We start from the raw sequence: 18,941 nt of genomic DNA on the forward strand, positions 1-18,941 counted from the left end.
TCAACTAATTAGCAACATTATATCTGCAAATGCATTCTTTGCAATGTGACAGGATGTAATCATATCATAGGTATAACATTCCATTACCATAGTCTGTGGGTTAGGAACAAGCTCCAGGCCCCCACCACAAAGGGTGTAATATCATATAAGGATATGTGTGTATCATCTCAGAATTCTCCCTAACATGCTTCCATATCCACATAGCTTGCTGTCTTATGCCATTGTGTTTGTTCAGCCTCAGAACTCATTCTTTTCAATATATATATATATATATATTTATATTCCAGTATACTTATTATTTTATTAGTGATAAAGTAAGTTATCACATTTATCTTTTTTTTGTTTATTGGTTATGTCTCTCCTTTGGAATATAATCTTGTAAAAAAAATTACCACTTTGTGTTTTGTTCCCTACTCCATCTTCTTGGTGAGGTTGCTGCCTGAATCAAGAAAAACACTCATTCAGAGAATGAATGTACAGACTGACTGACACTATGCCAGCTCTTTCTGGAACAGTACTTTCCACACATTCTAGTTGTCTTTGGTGAGTTGCTCTAGGTCCCAAGCAGATAATCCAAATGTTCCTGATTCTAACCTAGCCTTTAATGCTTCCTCTTGGACCCTGTGTCCAGTTGGTTGCCTGTTGGTTTGTTTCATTTCTGAGCATCCCATTCCCATTATTACTACTCTAGATAGGTCTGGCTTCCGTGTGTGTGTGTGTGTGTGTGTGTGTGTGTGTGTGTGTGTGTGTGTGTATGTGTGTGTGTGTGTGTATGTATGTCTAGAAATATTAAGCTTTGTGTCATCATAATGAGTACCTGGGACACCTCAACTTAAAAGGAAGAAAGGCTGGTTTTGCTCAGAGACTCCAGACTGTCTAGTTGGCCTTGTTGTCACTGTTGTGGGATCATGTGTCATAGGAGCCTGTTCACGTTGTGGTACCTGGAGGAAGCGGTTGGGGAAAGAGACTGGCATTTTAATATCCACTTTGAAATCACTTCCCAGTGACCTGTCTTCCTTCCACTAGGCCCCCATCTCTTAAGGATACTTGCACCTCTTTAATGGTACTCAGTGGGGACCAGTTCTTGAATATGTGCACTTTTGTGGGTATTCAAGTTCCAAGGTAGGCAGCAAATACCATAATACTTGATGGGCTGTCAGTTTGTCAGAAGTCACCATGCTGTCTTTACAACTTTACAACCCTCTCCCCAAACAGCAATTCTTCAAGAAGCAATTCTTCTTCATCTAAGCAGGGCTCCTTGGAGGGCTTCTCATATGTTCTTTGCCTTTCTGTTGTTTTTAAACTCCTAAATATATTATGAGGCTATGTCTTTGTACAATAGTAATTGCTGTCTGTTTGAAATGTACACTTAAATTGCTGTACCACCAATTTGGCTTTCAATTCATGCTATTTTATGTGGCTGCATGTTAACCTTTATGTAGTTATGCTCTGATCTGTCCTTCTAGCAAAGCTATAAAGTACTAGGTAGCTACTGCTTTGTCACAAACCATTTCCAAATCCCATGACTCAGAATAACCTTTATGTTATAGTTCACATATCCCAGGAACTTGGGGTTGGATGATCTTGTCTAGGCCCCTCTGGCCCTACAGAGCTCTGTGGCTTAGCCAGGGCTCAGCTCCAGTTGAAGCAGAGCTGTTAGATGGACAGCTCTGTCCACAACTCTCATCCCAGTCTGGAGAGCAGTAGGCTAGCCCAGCCACATTCCTCTAGGTGGTACCAGAAGTACAGAAACCCTAGAAGAACCAGGCAAGGCCTCCTGAAACCTAAGTTAGGCACACATTAATTTCAGCTCCCCAAAAGACCAAAGCAAGCCTGGTGACTGAACCCAGAATCAACGGGTTGACTGTTTCTTGTAATAGGAGGAACTGCAAAGTCACATTCAAGAGGTGTGGGTATGAGAAGGAGTGAAGACTTGGGGTCTTTTTGCAATTTGCCATATACAGGGTGAATTCTCTTTTGCTTCTGTGAGCCCTATACAGCATACTCACCTGTCAGTTCCATGTGGCTTTGTAACAAATTACCCTAGCTCAGTAGCTTAAAACATTATTGTGACTATTTATATTCTACAGGCTGGCTAGGCTGAGCTATGTTGGGATGGTTCATCTTTGTCCTGGGTGTTGCTTGTATGGCCATAATTTGACTGCAGGATCCAGAATTCACACGGCTGGCACCTCAGCTATTTCTAGCTGTCTCCATAATTTGTCCAAAGCCTCCTCTATTTCCAATTTATCCAGCAGAGTAGCTGGACCTTTTTTTTCTCTCATGGCCAGTGCATGGTTTTAAGAACACAAAGCCACAAGCAAAGAGCTCTGGGCAAAGACTCAGAAGCTGCATAAAAGCTCGGCCACATTCTGTTGATCAGCAAACCATAGGGTGAGCCTGGATTGAATGGGAGGAAGAATAAGACACATAACACATTGTAAAAAAAGGTCATGTGGCTGTTGGAGACTATGTTGTCTATCTTTGCAAAGACCCTGCCTGAACAGGATGAGTTGTTCAGAAAATGCCTGAGTAAAAATGTTTGGACCAAACAGTGGAGCAGAAGTAAAGCATCAGTAAGAAGCATCCAGTGAGCAGTGTCTGTCAGTGAGAAGTATCCAGTGAGCAGTGTCAGTGAGAAGCATCATCGTTGAGAAGCATCCAGTGAAAAGGATCAGAGAGAAGCATCCAGGGATCCAGTGCAGCAAAAATGACAGTATCTTTCTTTTTCTAGCTGTCTTCATATGCAGAGACGAACACATCAGATTATAGATTTCCTGAGATCCGCTGGCATCAGACAGCAGACTTTGGCTTTGTCCCCAACTTGAAGATGCCCAATACTTTCATGGCTGTTGCTATGGATCTTTGTGACCTGAACTCACCTTTTGGCAGGTATGCTTGTCTCTTCAACTTTGCTTTACCAGTGAATGTTCCTGCCTGTTGTCTTTCACTGTGATGTTTACTTGTAATGGGATGGATTGGACTATGGATGGATTGGAGCTTAGGCATAGTATGTATCAATCATCTATCCAGGGATGTGCTACAATAATCCAAACCTAAGTACCCTCCCCAGATACAGAAATCCTGATACAACAAAAATGTATGCCATGCTCACACGAAATCAAAGCAGGTCAGTTTTTGAGCAATACAGAGCAAAAGTCTCCAAAGAACTGGGATGTAGCTTAGTAGCAGAGTGCTTATCCATCATTACTTTTAAGTCTTACATTGGGAAATAAGTGCTGTCATCTGGAAACCATGTACATTAGTGAAAGTTTCTATTGCTGTTAAAAAACAAACAAACAAAAAACACCATGACCTACTTAGAAAGGAAATGATTTATTTCGGCATACAGTTCTACATCACAGTCCATCCTCAAAGGGAGATAGGATAGGAACTGAAGCATGGCAGGAACCTGGAGGCAGGAGCTGATGCAGAGGTCATGGAGGAGTGCTGCTTATTGACTTGCTCCCTGTGGCTTGCTCAGCCTGCTTTCTTACAGAACCCAGAGCCACCAGCCCAGGGTGGCACTGCTCACAATGGGTTGAACCCTCCCACATCAATTATCAATCAAGAAAGTGCACTACCATTTTCCCACAGGCCAATCTGGTGGGAACATTTTCTTACTTGAGGTTCCTGCTTCTAAAATGACTCTGGCTTGTCTCAAGACAACATAAACAGTACTACACAAGTCATTTTTGCTTATATTGGATCACTAAACTAAATCATGGATATAATCACCTTTAGTGAGAGTTGGCCATGAAAGGGAAGGGTGGAATTTTTGTTGTCAGCACCAATGAGTTATTATATACTAGCTGTAGGAGATAGGATTTCAAATATGAAATGGAGTCTGATACATGACCTTTAGATTATAGAAGGAAGTTGATAATATCTATTGAATGAGCAAAGAAAAGGCAGACAGACCCAAATGATGAACATCTGATCAGATGAAGGATGGCTTTCAGTGGCAGGCAATAATGTCAGCTGTCCTAGGCTGGGGATTTTGTAGCACATCCCAGCATAGAAGGCTGATACATAGTGTACCTAAGCTACAACCAACAGTCCAACCCATTCCCTTACACTCCACTCTTCTCTCTCCTTTTCCTGCTTGCCATCTGTTGCTGTAAGGTTCTAAATCTACTGAAGGTCAAAGCTTCATCTCTCTTTGTCACTAACTGTTGTTCTTAAGGTCGCTAGTCACTGATTATTGACGTCAGCCAACTTTATTCTTTCCTCCTCTCTTCTTTTCTCTTCTTTCTTTGCCTCTTCCTTTTTCCTTCTTGTTCCTTTTTTCTTTAGCATTTTAGACAGGATCTCACTGTGTTGACTAGACTGGCCTTGAACTTGTGATCTTTCTGCCTCTGCCTCATAAGTGCTGCTATCCAGGCATGTGCCACCACACCCAGAAATTCTTTCCTCCCCTTCTTCCTTTTTTATTGTTTTTTCGTTTTGCTTTTTTGAGACAGGGTTTCTCTGTAGCCTGTCCTGGAACTCCCTCTGCAGACTAGGCTGGCCTCAAACTCACTGAGATCTGCCTGCCTCTGCCTCCCAAGTGCTGGGATTAAAGGCGTGCGCCATCAACTCCTGGCCCTCCTCCTCCTTTAAAAAAAATAAAACCAAAAGTTTTTAGGGACCAGAGAGATGCCTCAGTGGTTACGAACACTTGTCATTCTTCCAGGGGACCCCAGTTTGGTCCCCAGAACCCACATGGTGGCTCACAATTATCTGTACCTCCAGTTCTAGAAGATGTGACACTTTCTTCTGGCCTCCATGGGCACCGTGTGTGCTTGTGATGCACAGACATACATGCAGACAAAACATACATGCACATAAGATAAAAATCAATGCGCCTTTGAAGAATTCTTTGTTCTGTCCCTACTTGAGTGACTAGAATACTCTCTCTGCCTTATAACATGTGGTTATTGTGAAGCTCAATCCCATCACCCTCCATGTGTTCTTTATGCTGCAGCATCCACCCTCGAGATAAACAGACTGTGGCCTATCGACTGCACCTGGGGGCTCGAGCTCTGGCTTATGGTGAGAAAAATTTGGCCTTTCAAGGACCACTACCTAAGAAGATAGAACTGTTGGCTCACAGTAGGCTGCTCAGCCTCACTTATGATCAGAAAATCCAGGTGCATAGGCAAGACAACAAGTCATTTGAGGTGAGAATAGTGGGGGTGGAGGTGTGGGGGAAGTGAGGTAGCTGGGAATCTTACCCCACTGAGACCCTTTTCCATCAATGCAGTGTGATGATGAAACAGCTGCTGGTTGGCTGGGGCTGAGCTTATCTCAGAGGGACAAATGTACAACTACTGACCCATTAGTGTGGACACAAGTTTGATAGAGCAACCAGGGAAGGGAAAATTAGCCCCTAATAAACCATATTTCTTTCCTATTTCCTTTCTCAGGGCAATCACCTTGGCTCAGAGAGTGGCCTTATTTGTACTTTATCTGTTAAATGATCATTGCTCTAAAATAATCCTCTAAACCTTAGATGTCTTTTTTGCTGCACACTTCTAAAATCTGAAATTCTTAGAGTTTAGTGTTTCCCTTGAAAATCTTAAGCTTGGTGATTTCCAGCTTAGTATGAATGAATGTAGACAGTCTACTTTCTCCCACTATCCAGCAGGGATCACGTCTGTAGAATTGGGGCCACTGATTAAAGAGATGAATTAGAATCGCTTATGGTTGAGAGAAGAGACATTCCTAGATGGCTCGCTTTGGGCAGCCTGAGGATACCAGGCTGGGAGCTGCTGTGTGAAGAAAGGATACTGTAGGAGATAATAACAGTGTCAGGTACCCTTTATGCAGGAGTTTAGAGCTGCAGCTCCCAGGAGTCCACACACCTCAGACACCTGGTCAGTGTCTACCCTCTGTTTCTTTCCACATGGGTTTGAGGTGAATTTAGAGACTGTGGAGAGATCTGCACTCTCTCCATTGTCCGCTGGTGGTCTGCCTTTCATCCGGCCCTGGAACCATGGTTAGGGTTAGGGTAGAATTTAACCTTCAGGGTCTGATAATTTGCCTTCTCTGGACTGCTTTCTAATGCCCAAAGTTCAGCAGCCAAGGTTGCTTGTGTCCTGTCCTTACTTCATACCTCCTCTGGGAGCCCAGAGAGCCACAGCTGGGTTGGTAGCTCACATATTGGTGCTGGCTTTGTCATCTGGAGGGAAGGATCAACTAGAGAATGTTCAGGGGGTTCAGTCTCTGAATGCTTGACTGTTCTTGTCTCCCTGGAAAGTTACTAGCTTTTAATTGATTTTAGTTATTTAATCACTTGAACATTAAAATTTCTTTTGGGTGCTAGGATCAAACCCAGGGCCTTGAACATGCTAGGTATATGCTCTTCCACCAAGCTATGCCTTTAGCCTACATGAACATTTACTATTAATGTGTGGCTCTGTAATCTGGTCCAGGTTCTAAATACTGTAGGAAACTGGTCTTTGGCTCAGAGTGGCCTTATTTTCCTTCCTTTCTAGTATGCCTGAAAAAGCAGTTACCAGTTTTTTTGGAACACCCTTCTAACTTGCCTGACCATTCTGTTTTTCTCTTATTAGATCTCCTGTTGCAGTGACCGTCTGTGCAAATGGCTACCCGTTTCTGTGAACAGCTTTTCTACCAAGACCCTGATCTTGGGTATCAGTGCTTGCCGAGGCACCGTGGTTGATGTTCGCTATGCCTGGACCACATGGCCCTGTGACTATAAGCAATGTGCCGTTTACCACCCTAGCAATACTTTGCCAGCTCCTCCCTTCACTGCCCCTATTACATACCAGGCTCCCAGATTTAGGGCATCAGACTCTTCTACGCAAGAATAAGTTCTTTAGATTTGGGTATTTAGGAGTTTAAATGATGACAGCAAGTAATAGAAGCCTCACTGAATACCTCCCAGTTAGCCTATGGCTGTTCCTGTATTCTGAGATGAGCACTGGCTAACAGATACTTGAGATGCTCATCTTTGTCCTCTAGTTAGCTCAAGCTCTGTGCTGCTCTAATTCTTAACTACAACATTGGGCCTTACCACCACCCACTTCCCTGGTATAGGGAGTGGAATGCCCTATTTCTGCCCTTCATCCAAAACTGGACTCTCAGACCTATAAGAGATTTAAAGGCCTTGGAGACTGGTGCTTTGTGTGTTCTTTACAACCCCCTCCCCCAAATGACTATGGAATGCTGTGAAGTTTCCATCCAGGGAGCAGAATCTCCCATCAAATGTTCCTACCCCATGACAAAATATTTCAGGTAACCTTAGACACACCACGTATTTGTATCCTCATTAAGTTTCCCCAAACTATCTGTTTTTAGCCCAAATCTTATTCTAAAATGAATCTTTGAGACAATCAGTCCTATGTTTAGGTGCCAAGGAGTGGCCTTAAGGAATAAAGATCAAGAGCTCAAAGGGTGGAGAAATCACAGGCATAGGGACACATGAAAGAAGATGTACTTGGGGCAAATAGGTCCTTAAAAATAAGTCTCAGGTCCCTGAGAGATAGAAGTTCAACTAAGGCTAATCCCCATTGAGAAAGAATGTAGGCTGCCAGGAAAGCTACATGGTAAGCTTACAGAACAAATACAGGCAAGGCAAAGGTATGATGCAATTCACCATTTGATGACAGACAGCTGGCAGCTCTGAAAATTAGAAATAGGAAATATTTAGTTAGGGGAGGGGTGGTAGAGGAGGAGGGGAGGGAGAGGGAACTGGGATTGTCATGTAAAACAATCTTGTTTCTAATTCAAATAAAATAATTCAAAAAAAAACACACCAAAAAAAAAAAAAGGAAAGAAATAGGAAATAAAAGTATGATGCCCACACCTTTAATTCCAGCACTTAAGAGGCAGAGACAGGCAGATCTTTGAGTTCAAGGCCAGTTAGTCTACAGAGTGAGTTCCAGGACAGTCAGAATTATATAGAGAAACACTGTCTTGAACATCCCCATAAAGATACCAGAAATAAAAATATTGTAATTAATGATGTGTTTATATATATACAGTCAAATTGTTAGAGACTTACAAAGTGCCTTGAAGCATGGGAAAGGAGTACAAGTGTCACCTGTACACAGCTTTTTTGTTCTTTGATGTGAGACGTGGGAACTGAAGCAGTGGAGCATTTCTCATCACTGTGGGGCTCTTGTGCCATTAGAAGCAGTAAGAAAGATGTTGTGTCAGGAGTTTATTTGGTTAAAAACAAAAACAAAAAACCCCCCAAACTATTCTGCAAGGGCCCTTGACTTGTGTGGATTTCTAGCCTGCATTTAACTCCTAATGCCCACACTTTGATCTCTGTATCTGGCCATATGAGAACAAAAGCCCAGTAACCATCAATTCCCAAGAAAAAAAGTGAAATCTATCTGCCTATCCCTCTGCCAAACCCTGGTGGTAATCCCACCAAATGAGAGTAAGGACCACCACCCAAATTCTTTGGTTCAATTATGCAAGCTTTATTTTCTGTCATACAGAGCTGTCTCCATAAATTGGGGTTTGAGAAAATAGCATTGAACGCCGGAGATGGAAGGGCTTATTATATAGCCCCCCAAATCAGCAAGACTGGTGGTTTTTCAAGGATTGGGGGATTTCCAGAGGAAATTTGGCTGAGCATTTCAAAAATTATTTGGCAGAACACCTTATCAGAGTATATTCAAGGTGTGAGTCAAACTCCAGAAACAGGCTAAAGCACGGCCAAGCTTGAATTGCAGCAAACAGAAATGAACTTACTCTGACCTTATAACAAAGTGACTTTCATACTTGAAGTTAGGCTGGTTCATCACTGGCACACATGCCCATGTTGTTCTAATGTGGAGGCTGCTAGAACCCCACAAACCCCAACCCAATGTCCTTTAACACCAATAATTGGTACATAACAGTGCAAATTTTGCTTCAGATAATGCATGCAGAAATGAAGCCATGGATGAATCAGATTTTTAGTGTTTGAAAAGTTCAAAACATTGTGTGGGGATTGTGTATTTCCCCAAATGGAAATAATTTTTAACTGTTTGAAGATTAATCACTGACTAGAAAATTGGGTTAAAGGAGAGTGTCAATAAAAACCAGCCCTGAATTATCACTCAAGGAGAAACACTACTGTGCTGACATTGGCCTGGCTTGTATTGTATTTCATATGAATATGTGTGTGTGTGTGTGTGTGTATGTATATAAATATATTACATGATTTACATATGTATATGTAAATACATATACACACTGTAGTTGAAACTAACCTGTCCATATCTGATATATTTTAGTGGGATGTGAATTTGTTCAAATAATTTTACTTTGAAAAGATGTAGATGTTGTCTTTCAAAATTTTTGTTTTTTTTCTTTTTGAGATAGGGTCTCACTATGTAGCTTTGGCTGTCCTGGAACTCAAGAGATCTGCCGACCCCCTACCTCTGAATATAGTGGCATGGGCCACTATACCCAACAACTTATTAAATTTATGCAGTTGGTGGATTAAGGTTTGTAGTTCAAAAGTTGTGAACTTATGTTAATCCACCTTGTTGTAAAAAATTTCTTTGGAGTCAGGATCTCACTTGTAGTCTTGTCTGGCTTTGAACCCACAAATCTGCCTGCCTTTCCTTTTTGGGAGTAAAGGTGTGTGCCACCATGCTTGGCTTAAAAAATGAAATGTTCATGTTGCCTTTACTCAGGTTGTAATCCAATGTGCTGGTATTTTGTATGGTAAAAGGAGCATGCTGTAGGAACTTGACAAAAACAAGACCAGGGCATTACTTGTGTTCTCTCCTCTTCAAGCCTGGGAGATAAGGAACTATGAACTTGGGCCCGTAATGTGGTACACTGATGCAGTAGGTGGCACAGACAAGCCCCCCTTCCACCACCTTTAATGGTGTATGTAGGACCTACAAAGTCCAATTGCATAGAATATGTTCAAAATGAAATGACAATGAGTTTGTATGGAGGAAGGGAACTAATCCTCAACTCTGTCTTTTCTGAATTTGTGTTAACATTGTGTACAAGTGAATTCTTTAATAAGGAATTGAGTTAGAGGACTTTATCCCCTCAAAAGGAGTGCAAAATTTGACAAAAAAGATGAACAGATATATGAGTTCCTATTTTGAAAATAAGCAGAGAACTTGTCCTACTGATACTGACAAGAAAATAAAGCTGGGGCCTGGGTTATAGGGGCTGGTGACTCAATATTCCTGATTAGAATTTAGTGTAGTGAGTTGTTAGACTCTTTACTTCATGAATGAGCAGCTGCCATGAACTCACTTTGTTAAACCGAATCCCTCAGTGATGTTACAGTTATAGCCTTAAGGAGGAGAGTAGGTCAAAATGGCTCTGCATAGAACTAGTCCCCTATAAAAGGGACCTGGTGACTCCCTTCCACATGTAGTCATAGCAAGGCAGCTAAGAACCAAGCTCTCACCAGGCATCTTGAACTCCCAGGCTCCCAAAATGAGAAATAAACTTGTTGTTTATAAGCTATCTAGTATATGACATTTTAACAGCCCAAACAGATGAAGTGTATTCATGAAGGTTCACTTCAGGAAGAGCTAAGCAAACATGATCATATCCTGATTACAAGAAGATTAAAACTAAGCAGAACTGTCAGATATTTATTACTAAAAATAAAACAACTGAAGTTTATTCCAGGATACACTGTCAGCACAGGAACGTCCGTGATGAAATGTGTTAATATTGTCTCTCCTTCTCGACTGCTGTCTTCTTCCACATAGATTAAGTTTTAGTTTAGGTCAAAAACATGCTGAGGAGGTAGGCTCTCCCCCTCTTCAGTCTGAAGACTGCATTGGGCTACACTGTGATGGAGACTTTAGGTCCTGTAGGTCAGTGTCCACCAAGGGTTCGTGTGTCAGGAACTCTGGCTGGTAAGATGATACAAAGGCTTCATGTTGAAGCTCAGGTAGGTCCAGGGACCCTGGGGGAAAAAAAAAAAATCCTTAATTGCACCATTGCCTGGGAATCTCTTGACTGGCTTGGCCAAATACGCCAAGCCAATCATGGCTTGATTAATTCCTTACACTTGTAAAAGTCAACCCTATTTTGCCCTCGGTTGGGCAATGGAAAGAAAATGAATAGATGTAGTGAATTGTCATACACACAAACAATTATGAATCTAAAATTCCTGAGCCCCTGACCACTTTCTGTTTATGGGAAATAATCCAGGCAACATAGGTGGGGCCAAAAGCCACCAATGACCTTTGACTTCACCTTAAGCTTTATTCCCTGTACAGCAAACCCTACCCCATTTCTGTTCTGTGACTTAAGTTACAGAATGAAACACTAAAGTTTCTGGACAGGTTCTGTAACATGGGAGCCCCAGGCAGGCTTCACCCCCCCCCCCCCCCCCCCCCCCCGCACACTCTATGGCTGGCTCAGTGAAGCATGCGACTCACTGCCCACCAATGTGTGATTTGGGTACCGTAGTCTAAAGATGGTCGATTTTTTAACCAAAAAGGCAAAGTTAAAAGATACCTGGCAGAATGGAGTCCTCATGGTCATCATCAAAGGTCTGTGTCTCAAAGGCTTCAAGGCTCATAGCTGCATCGTTCTCTGTCAGTTCCTGGGAGAGCTGCCCCTTCCTGGGTTTGCATGCATCAGACTTCACCCACTGATGACTGTGGACCAAAGGGAATCATTCTTGAGAGCTGTCTGTTATCCCATAATCCTTCCTACCAAATAGATTCCCCCCTCCTCACATTGGGTCTTTCCCATTATACATCTAAAAACCATCAGCTAAGAAAAACAACCCAAGAAAACTTGAGCAGGCAAGCCTCTGGTGACAGTGCTCCATGGTACACAAAGAAAATGGCACAAATTGAGCAGCCTTAAATTGAGAATTCAAAATACTCCCAAAACATTTTGTGTAACCATGAAAAGCCACAGATGGGAAATTCCACACCTCATGGGATGATCACAATTAAAATGAAGGTGCACTAAAAATATTATATAAAAACTGTCCAGGGTGTATATGAAGCAACTGGATTTCCTGTTTCAGACTTAGTTTTGTTCCCAAGTTACCTCTTGTGCATTTAGTCACCCCCATGCCCAAACTTGATCTAAAGATCAGGAACTCAAGAGATCTGTCTGCCTCTGCCTCCTGAGTATGGGAACTCGAGGTGTGTACCACCATGCCTGGCCCACATATAAAGTCTTAGAAAACCCAAAATGACCACCAGTGAACCACATCTGAAACATGTCTCATTAAGCACTCTGGATATGGAGCAATCAACCCGGTATGCAGCATACTGGGTAACGAATGGGCTCCTGCTCACCTGTTTAGACAGATAAGTGGGTCAATATTGTGGCACACAGTGAAAGAGCAAGCACACTGTTGACACAGAAATGCATACACGAACAAAGAAGTAATTGCCAGTTTAGGATACTGGTCCGCTGGCAACTGAGTGTCTACCAAGGGAGCAAGTTTGTTTACACTTACTTGACACAGTTTTGGGCTTCTGGACAACTCTGAATCAGGTTGTGGATGACTGGATGAGAAAACCCAAAGAACTCAGCACCACATGAGAGTAGGTTAGGCATCAGTTTCCCCCTAAGCAGAAGAGAGAGAGCTTTAACTTGATGAGAGCTTAGTAGGAGATGAAGACAGGCTTGAGAATGGAATGGTGGTATGAACAAACACCACAATTGAGCTTTCCTAATATACTCCAAGGCTAGCAGCTAAGGAGCCTGAAGGACATAGCTTAGGTTTCTATAAGGCACTGAGAAAGAAAAGGTCTCAGCTGTGCCAATGGTGATCCCTTTAGTGTGTCCTCAAGCTGGTGGCCAACTTACGTTGCATTACTGATGGTCCTGACCAGTTCTTCATAACAGGCATCGGCAGAAGAGCTGACGATGGTATTCTGGGGGTCATCTTCAGGAACAATTTCAAACTGAGAATGACAGGAACAATGAGGTCAATTTGTAAGGGGGAGAAGTAGAGTTATAGGACTCCTACAAACAGTCCCAGGCTCCAGAGCTGAAGCTGCTGCACATGCCAGGAGATGAGCACAAAAACTTCTTACAATGTCGTTAAAAAAATCACACCCAAGTAAACAGAAAATCCTGTGACTTTCGATTCTGTACATCTTGCTTGACTTTGGTCAATGGTCAGCACTGAACCTGTTCCATACCTTTCTATTTACAGTCCAAGTCCAAATACAAATTGTATTTTACAGAAACGAGATACACTGTTCTGTTACCCTTTATTTCTCTGGGAAACGTAAGAGTACCTAGAAATATTCTTGGCCAAAGGATACTTTCCCAGTTTTTACTGTGTGTTTATTTTTCTTCATCTTTGCTAATACTGGATATTATCAAACTAAAGTCACCTGATGTTGGGGGAAAATTCAAGCAAAATTTTATCATAAATCAATCCTATTATACTTAAAATAGAATCTTACTTGATTAGTGACCTAAGAACATTACATTATTTTTTCTTTTAGCATTTTGTCTTTCAGAGGAAATTAAGAATCATTGTGATTTTCCTTAAAATTCTGAGACCCTGATTGGATATGCATTGCATTTAGAAGATATTGAAAACTCGGTACACTATACAATGGTAACTCTGCCTATTAGCACACTTGCTGTGGAACACACTCTGTGGTTGAGATGATGTCAAACACCAGTTCCACCTGCAGAGCTCTGACAGTGATGCAGTTCTCGACCAGGTTAGGCAGGCTCAGGTTCTCCTACTCAAGGGTCCTTGCCATGCCTCCAGCTCAGTTTTCTTGATTGGCAGCTGTATCAGAAAATGAAACAAGGAACTCTGAAACTGCTATTTTTGCCTGAGGGTCCTTGTATCTTAGCCGAAGCAACAAAGATATCAAATATCTTCTCTGTATGAATTTGCACTTAACCTAAGCCAACTTGTTTTAGCCTCAAACAGTAATAGTGTGTGTGGTAAAATTACTATGGCTTAAGGGAAAAGATATCACCTAGAAAATTAAATACAAATCTGTATCCCAGATCAAACACCCAGACTTACAGCTGTGACAGAGCTTGCCAGTTTTTCTGCATCTTGGTGTTGTACAAACGGTGATTACAAGGTATCTTATAGTGTGTCAGAATAAGTAAACAGTTAAAAAGCCAAGGATAAAAGGAGGTTCTCAAAACAGAAAGGAAAAAAGTATAGAAAGAAAGGAAAATAAGCCTACTGGCCATGAGTACCTGAGGCTGCACACCACCATCTTTGACCTGACAGGTATACAGACACTTCTGGTCTGGGCACTTCATACTGGCAAACACTCGAGTACTGCAGTAGCCCACAGGGTAGATGGCACTCTCATCATGGAAGCCAGGTCGGTTGGTGATGATCTACAAAAGATTCCCCAATCTGGAGTTGAGGTCACTTAAGGCTTTACTATGGTAGCCTTTAGAGCCACTTTGGGGCTGCAAAGAATGACAAATCAGAGAAAGTGATGGCTGTGAGCAGACAAAAACTGACCTGGTTTTGTAGGGACTAGAGATTTTCTGGGGCTGGTATGGATCAGCAAAGGGTTGCTGCCAGTGGGAACAGGGAAGGCTCAACCCCACTCCCATGGTTCTGATTATCCTGTCTATATGCTGGTCTCACTCACCTCCCCCAGGCTATATACTGTTAGACCCCCTAGTCCGATGGGGAACACAGGCCGTCCTGAGGGATCCAGGGCAATGGACCGAACCAGCTTGCGAGCACCTCCCTCCATTTTCTTTTTCTTGGATGTTTTCTTCAGAACTGAAACGCAAATCTGGGGTCACCCACTTTAGGTCCCTTCCATTGACAAGGGGAGAGGAAATTTACATGTGAATGGTAAAGGCAGAAAGATGCTCTTAATGATGGCATTTTATACCATAAAGCCATCATAAGTTGAAAATACTCTAAGTTAATACATATAATATACCTAACTTAACAAACATCATGGCAACTGAGTACACTGTGGAGTAACAAGTGTTTCCACAAGTGTGTGTCTGCATAGATGTGGCTTGATGCCATTAGCTAATATCAGAGCATCACACTGCATATCATTATCCTAAGAAAAGATCAAAATTCAAAGTTCAATTTTTACTGAATGTATCCTGCTTTCATAAAATTGTAAAATTGAAAAAAGTCACTAGTTGAACCTCTCGCTGGAACTGAAATACTATTTGCATTCACTAAATAGCCATATGGGGCTTGTCCCCCATAGCCCAAATATCTAACTTTCCTACTAACAGTAACCACTTTTAATATAAGCACAGCAGTGCTAAAAAGAATCTTACATGTTTAAGTATTCTTCAACTGTGCAACCAAGAATTGCTGAGCTAGCAGTGTGCTCAGAGGGCCGGCCACCCTGCCTCTAGGAAAGAGTGTACTGAGTGCAGTCTAGTGACTGCAGGGGCACAAGATGGGGGTGGAGGCCCCAGGCTGCTTATCCCCATCTATGAGGTTAATCACAATCTCTCCAAAGTGGCTCCAATAAGATATGGGCTTCTCAAGGGACTTTAGGGCACTGTAGGAAACACTGGTGGCCCTTTGTGTGAACTAGTTAGTCTACTAGGTCTTTGTTATCAGTAGAGCCACTGAAGCAACGGATACACTGTCTTCTTAAAATACCTTCCAGTTTGTTGTTCTCTTTGCCCTTCTCTTTTTTCTCCTTCTTGGATTTCTTCCCAAAGGGTTCCTCAGCCCCAGTGCTGGGTCCAGCTCCCTGGATAGTTCCCACAGGGCCGGCCACACCATAAGCCAGGGGCAAACTGGAGCTGTGGGAAGGAGCAGGAGCCTGTGGTTCCCCTTCAGTCAGAGCCTGAAGCTGGAGGAGCTTCTTCAGCAAATATCTGAGGTGGGAAAGGAATGAATGGGAGGAGAGGTGTGAAGCTCTTTATTCTCTTCAATTTATAACTTTACTAAGTACTGGGAATTGAAGAATTATATACAAGATTATCACACTCACACAATAGGGTTCTTATTGGAGCTTGGAGATAATGAAGTGCCAGAGGATTATCAATACTCAAGAAATCAAGATAATGGCTAGAACTTCACTAGAACCAGCTGGGCTCTTTTACCTTCCAGGTAGAAGGCCTTAGGGCATCTGAAGGGTGTTCATATGAATTAGAGGTATCCACATACTCACTTGCTTTGCATAGGGAAATACAGACTGAATATTTGTAGAATGAGAAGCAGCATTTTTTATCCCTTGGTTTTCATAACTGGGAAGTGATAATAAGGTAACTTATTACATGTAGCAAGAAGGCTCTGACAGAAAGATGAGAGGAAGAACTGTTGTCATCAGAGCCCAACTTGAGGGTGAAACACCACAGGTTTAGAGTTTCTCTGTATTGCCTCCAGTGGGTTATGCAATGTGCAAGAATCAATTGGCGAAACAACAACAACAACAACAACAACAACAAACTCCTTATCAATCACTAATAACAACAACAACAACAAAATGAAGCTAGCTTACCTTCTTTCTTCTTTTGCTTTAAGAAATTTTTCCTCAAGACGAGCAATTTCATCACAAATAGCAGCATTTTCCTTTAAGAAAAAAATGGACTGAAGTCATATAAAATGAATTTAAAAATGAAGCTATTTTCTGGGAACAAGATCTGTATCACAAACAAACAAACAAACAAACAAACCCCCTCTGAGCTTCGGGATAAAAGGGAAATGCTATTCTGCTCTGTGTACAAGCTTCCAGTACATCTTTACAGGGCTGGGAGATTGCCTAGCAGGGAAAAGCACCTTCTATGCAAGCACAACAACATGAATTTGATTCCCAGAACCCATAGTGGAAGGAGAGAAATGACTCCTGACAGTTGTCTGCTAACCTCTACATGTGCTTGGTACCACACACGCATTAATAATAAAAAGAAATTTCTTTAAAATAATCTGTAGGGTTCTATTGCAGGCAGAGTAATTACATAATTTCTTATCCAATGAAGGAACATGTTTCAATGAACAGGGGCACTTTTAACACGGGTGCCAGAAAAATATGGCACACTGGGGTTTGCATACATACATTTCGCAAATCAAGGAATGTGGCCACTCCAATTAGTGTAGCCTGTGGCCGAGAAAAGGATATACTACTTAGACCCAAACTTACATTACTACAAATTTCTAAGGACTAGCCATGTTCACCAGCCTTGACCTTGACAAGGACCATCTAACCCACAGTATTTGATAGGACAATACCTTAGAGAGAGAAAAAGGATGAGAAATTAAATAATGTGCAAAATCTTTAGTATCATCATTCCTTACTTATGACTCAGTCTATCTTACAACCAATTCTGAAGGAAATGCCCATTTGAGAGCTTTCACAGGTGGACCCACCATTTCAATGTTCAAAACATCCTCTGGCTTCACAAAGATTTTCGTACTCTTAAAGGAACCATCATCCTTAAGGAACAAATTTTAAGCATTAGGTAACTCTGACATGAAGTGACAAAAGGGATTAGTAAATGAGGTGTTGCGTATCTTGATTTACATTTCTTATTTATCTCCAACACACATACAAATGTTAATGCTTTAGGAATGGCAGATTTAAGGTCAAAACTTTGCCTGATGAATCTAGAAGGCCTAATATGTTTAATTGAAATTTTATAGAAAGAAGAGTTAAACCACCAATTCAGATGTGTGCGAGCATTTGGGACGTATACCTATTTCCAAGCACTGAAGTGACTCTGGTTAAGCCAGAATAGTCTAATTATTAGGCTTATCACACCCTAATAAGTCTTGGTTGGCAAAGCAGTTCATTCACTAAATCCGAAATCCCTACAATTAAGGCAGGAAGTGGCAATACACCTCAACAACAGACAGCTGTGTGCTTTCTTATATGATGGGTTCCATTTCCAATACCGGGTAGAGGGAAGGCAGAAACACCTTAGAAGCCTCGTCAAAGGGAGCTACAACCCGGCATTTCTGAAAGATTTAGGGGCCTGTTTAAGCAAGGTGTCAGCCATAGTGTTGGGGTTGGGGTGTACTTAGGAAATAGGCTGTGTAGTGTGAATGAACTGTAATCAGGACATTCAAGCTGGAGTCGGGGCAAACCATCTCTCAGGGTTGACACTTATTAGCTCGTCTAGAAAATGAAACGTAGCAAAAAGGTAATGATGACAGTTTACTGGCGGAGCACTTTGCAGTCCTCATTTACAAAGGAGTAGAAGGACTATAGAAACTTATAACTAATTCACGGATAGGGGACTAATACGTGATGAAATTAACGCTGGACTGACACTGTGGGGAAAACAGTCCTCAGGGGGAGAGTGGCTGAACCCAGACTCACAAACACCGTGGCCTTGGCCGCTTTACGCAGCCGCAGGTACTTCAACCGGTACTTCTCGTTCTGGCTCTTCTTCGGGAGCTTTTTCATCCTGGCCTTGTGGGACAGCGGGGTGCGCGGCTCGGAAGCCAGGCCGCCTAGCAGGCTCATGATCCGGCCCCAGCTCGGGGGCTTCGGGCCGCGGGGGGCATGGAGGGGACGTAAAACCAACTGGCGATCCCTAGCACTTCCGCGTCAGTATCCAAATGCAGCCCCGCCGGAAGTTGCGCAACACCATAGTCACGTATAACTTCCGGGTTTGGAAGCCGCGGGTGGTCCGGATCTAGCTGAGGACGGGGGGGAGGGGTGTGGCTCAGGGCTGTGGGGAGAAGCTGAGGCTGGAGAGGACCGGTCGTACCCGGGTGTTAACAGTTGCGTAGTAAGCAGCAGAAAAAAAAAAAAAAAAAAAAAAAAAGAAAACGAACGAAAACTAAAAAACCCCTCAAACAAAACCCGTTCCCGCTGTCGCCGCGCTCAGGCGGTGCCAGGCAACATCAGCTTTTCCCAGTTGCTCTGAGCAGACTTTCTTGGGTTTTAGGAGACTTGAGTATTAGTGCTGGAACTCAGCTTCCAGTTTATGCTACTCTCACAAGTGTCGTGAACTTCGGGGATAGGAAAAAAAAGACAAAAAAAAAAAAAGACGACCTTGATTGTCCCAAAGCTTGGGATGTAATAAGCAGTTTTAATAAAATG

At 42.4% G+C, this 18,941-nt stretch overlaps 2 protein-coding genes across 4 annotated transcripts in view; one reads left to right on the forward strand and one right to left on the reverse strand.

The window, feature by feature from the left end:
* Siae (sialic acid acetylesterase) overlaps positions 1-7,251 on the forward strand; it is a 35,014-nt gene extending 27,763 nt beyond the window's left edge. For both annotated transcript variants that reach the window (XM_027411830.2, XM_027411829.2), the window contains exons 8-10: positions 2,735-2,892; positions 4,967-5,162; positions 6,558-7,251. In XM_027411830.2, coding sequence (XP_027267631.1) covers positions 2,735-2,892; positions 4,967-5,162; positions 6,558-6,818 — 615 coding nt within the window. In that variant the 3' untranslated portion in view covers positions 6,819-7,251. The remainder of the gene's footprint in view (positions 1-2,734; positions 2,893-4,966; positions 5,163-6,557) is intronic.
* A 3,296-nt stretch (positions 7,252-10,547) lies between these two features.
* On the reverse strand, positions 10,548-18,470 carry Tbrg1 (transforming growth factor beta regulator 1). Of its 2 annotated transcripts, XM_035443578.1 has the most exons (10): positions 18,213-18,470; positions 17,261-17,326; positions 16,395-16,465; positions 15,548-15,768; positions 14,553-14,689; positions 14,143-14,289; positions 12,769-12,866; positions 12,416-12,526; positions 11,452-11,594; positions 10,548-10,894 (listed from the first exon to the last, which is right to left on the reverse strand). In XM_035443578.1, the coding sequence occupies exons 1-10, from the start codon at positions 18,357-18,359 to the stop codon at positions 10,749-10,751; spliced, it is 1,287 nt and encodes a 428-aa protein (XP_035299469.1). In that variant the 5' UTR covers positions 18,360-18,470; the 3' UTR covers positions 10,548-10,748. The 2 variants fall into 2 exon arrangements, with proteins under 2 accessions (XP_035299469.1, XP_027267633.1); XM_027411832.2 differs by lacking the exon at positions 17,261-17,326 and having other exon boundaries at positions 18,213-18,469.
* Positions 18,471-18,941: the final 471 nt, after the last annotated feature.

Source organism: Cricetulus griseus, chromosome 4, assembly GCF_003668045.3.
Source record: "Cricetulus griseus strain 17A/GY chromosome 4, alternate assembly CriGri-PICRH-1.0, whole genome shotgun sequence".
NCBI classification, from domain to species: domain Eukaryota; kingdom Metazoa; phylum Chordata; class Mammalia; order Rodentia; family Cricetidae; genus Cricetulus; species Cricetulus griseus.

Coding starts and splice junctions, on each gene's coding strand:
- Tbrg1 (XM_035443578.1), bottom strand. CDS start 18,359: ATGAGCCTGCTAGGCGGCCTGGCTTCCGAGCCGCGCACCCCGCTGTCC. Junction 17,327..18,212: donor CGGCCAAGGCCACGGTGTTT/GTGAGTCTGGGT, acceptor TTGTTCCTTAAG/GATGATGGTTCCTTTAAGAG. Junction 16,466..17,260: donor ATGTTTTGAACATTGAAATG/GTGGGTCCACCT, acceptor TTTTTCTTAAAG/GAAAATGCTGCTATTTGTGA.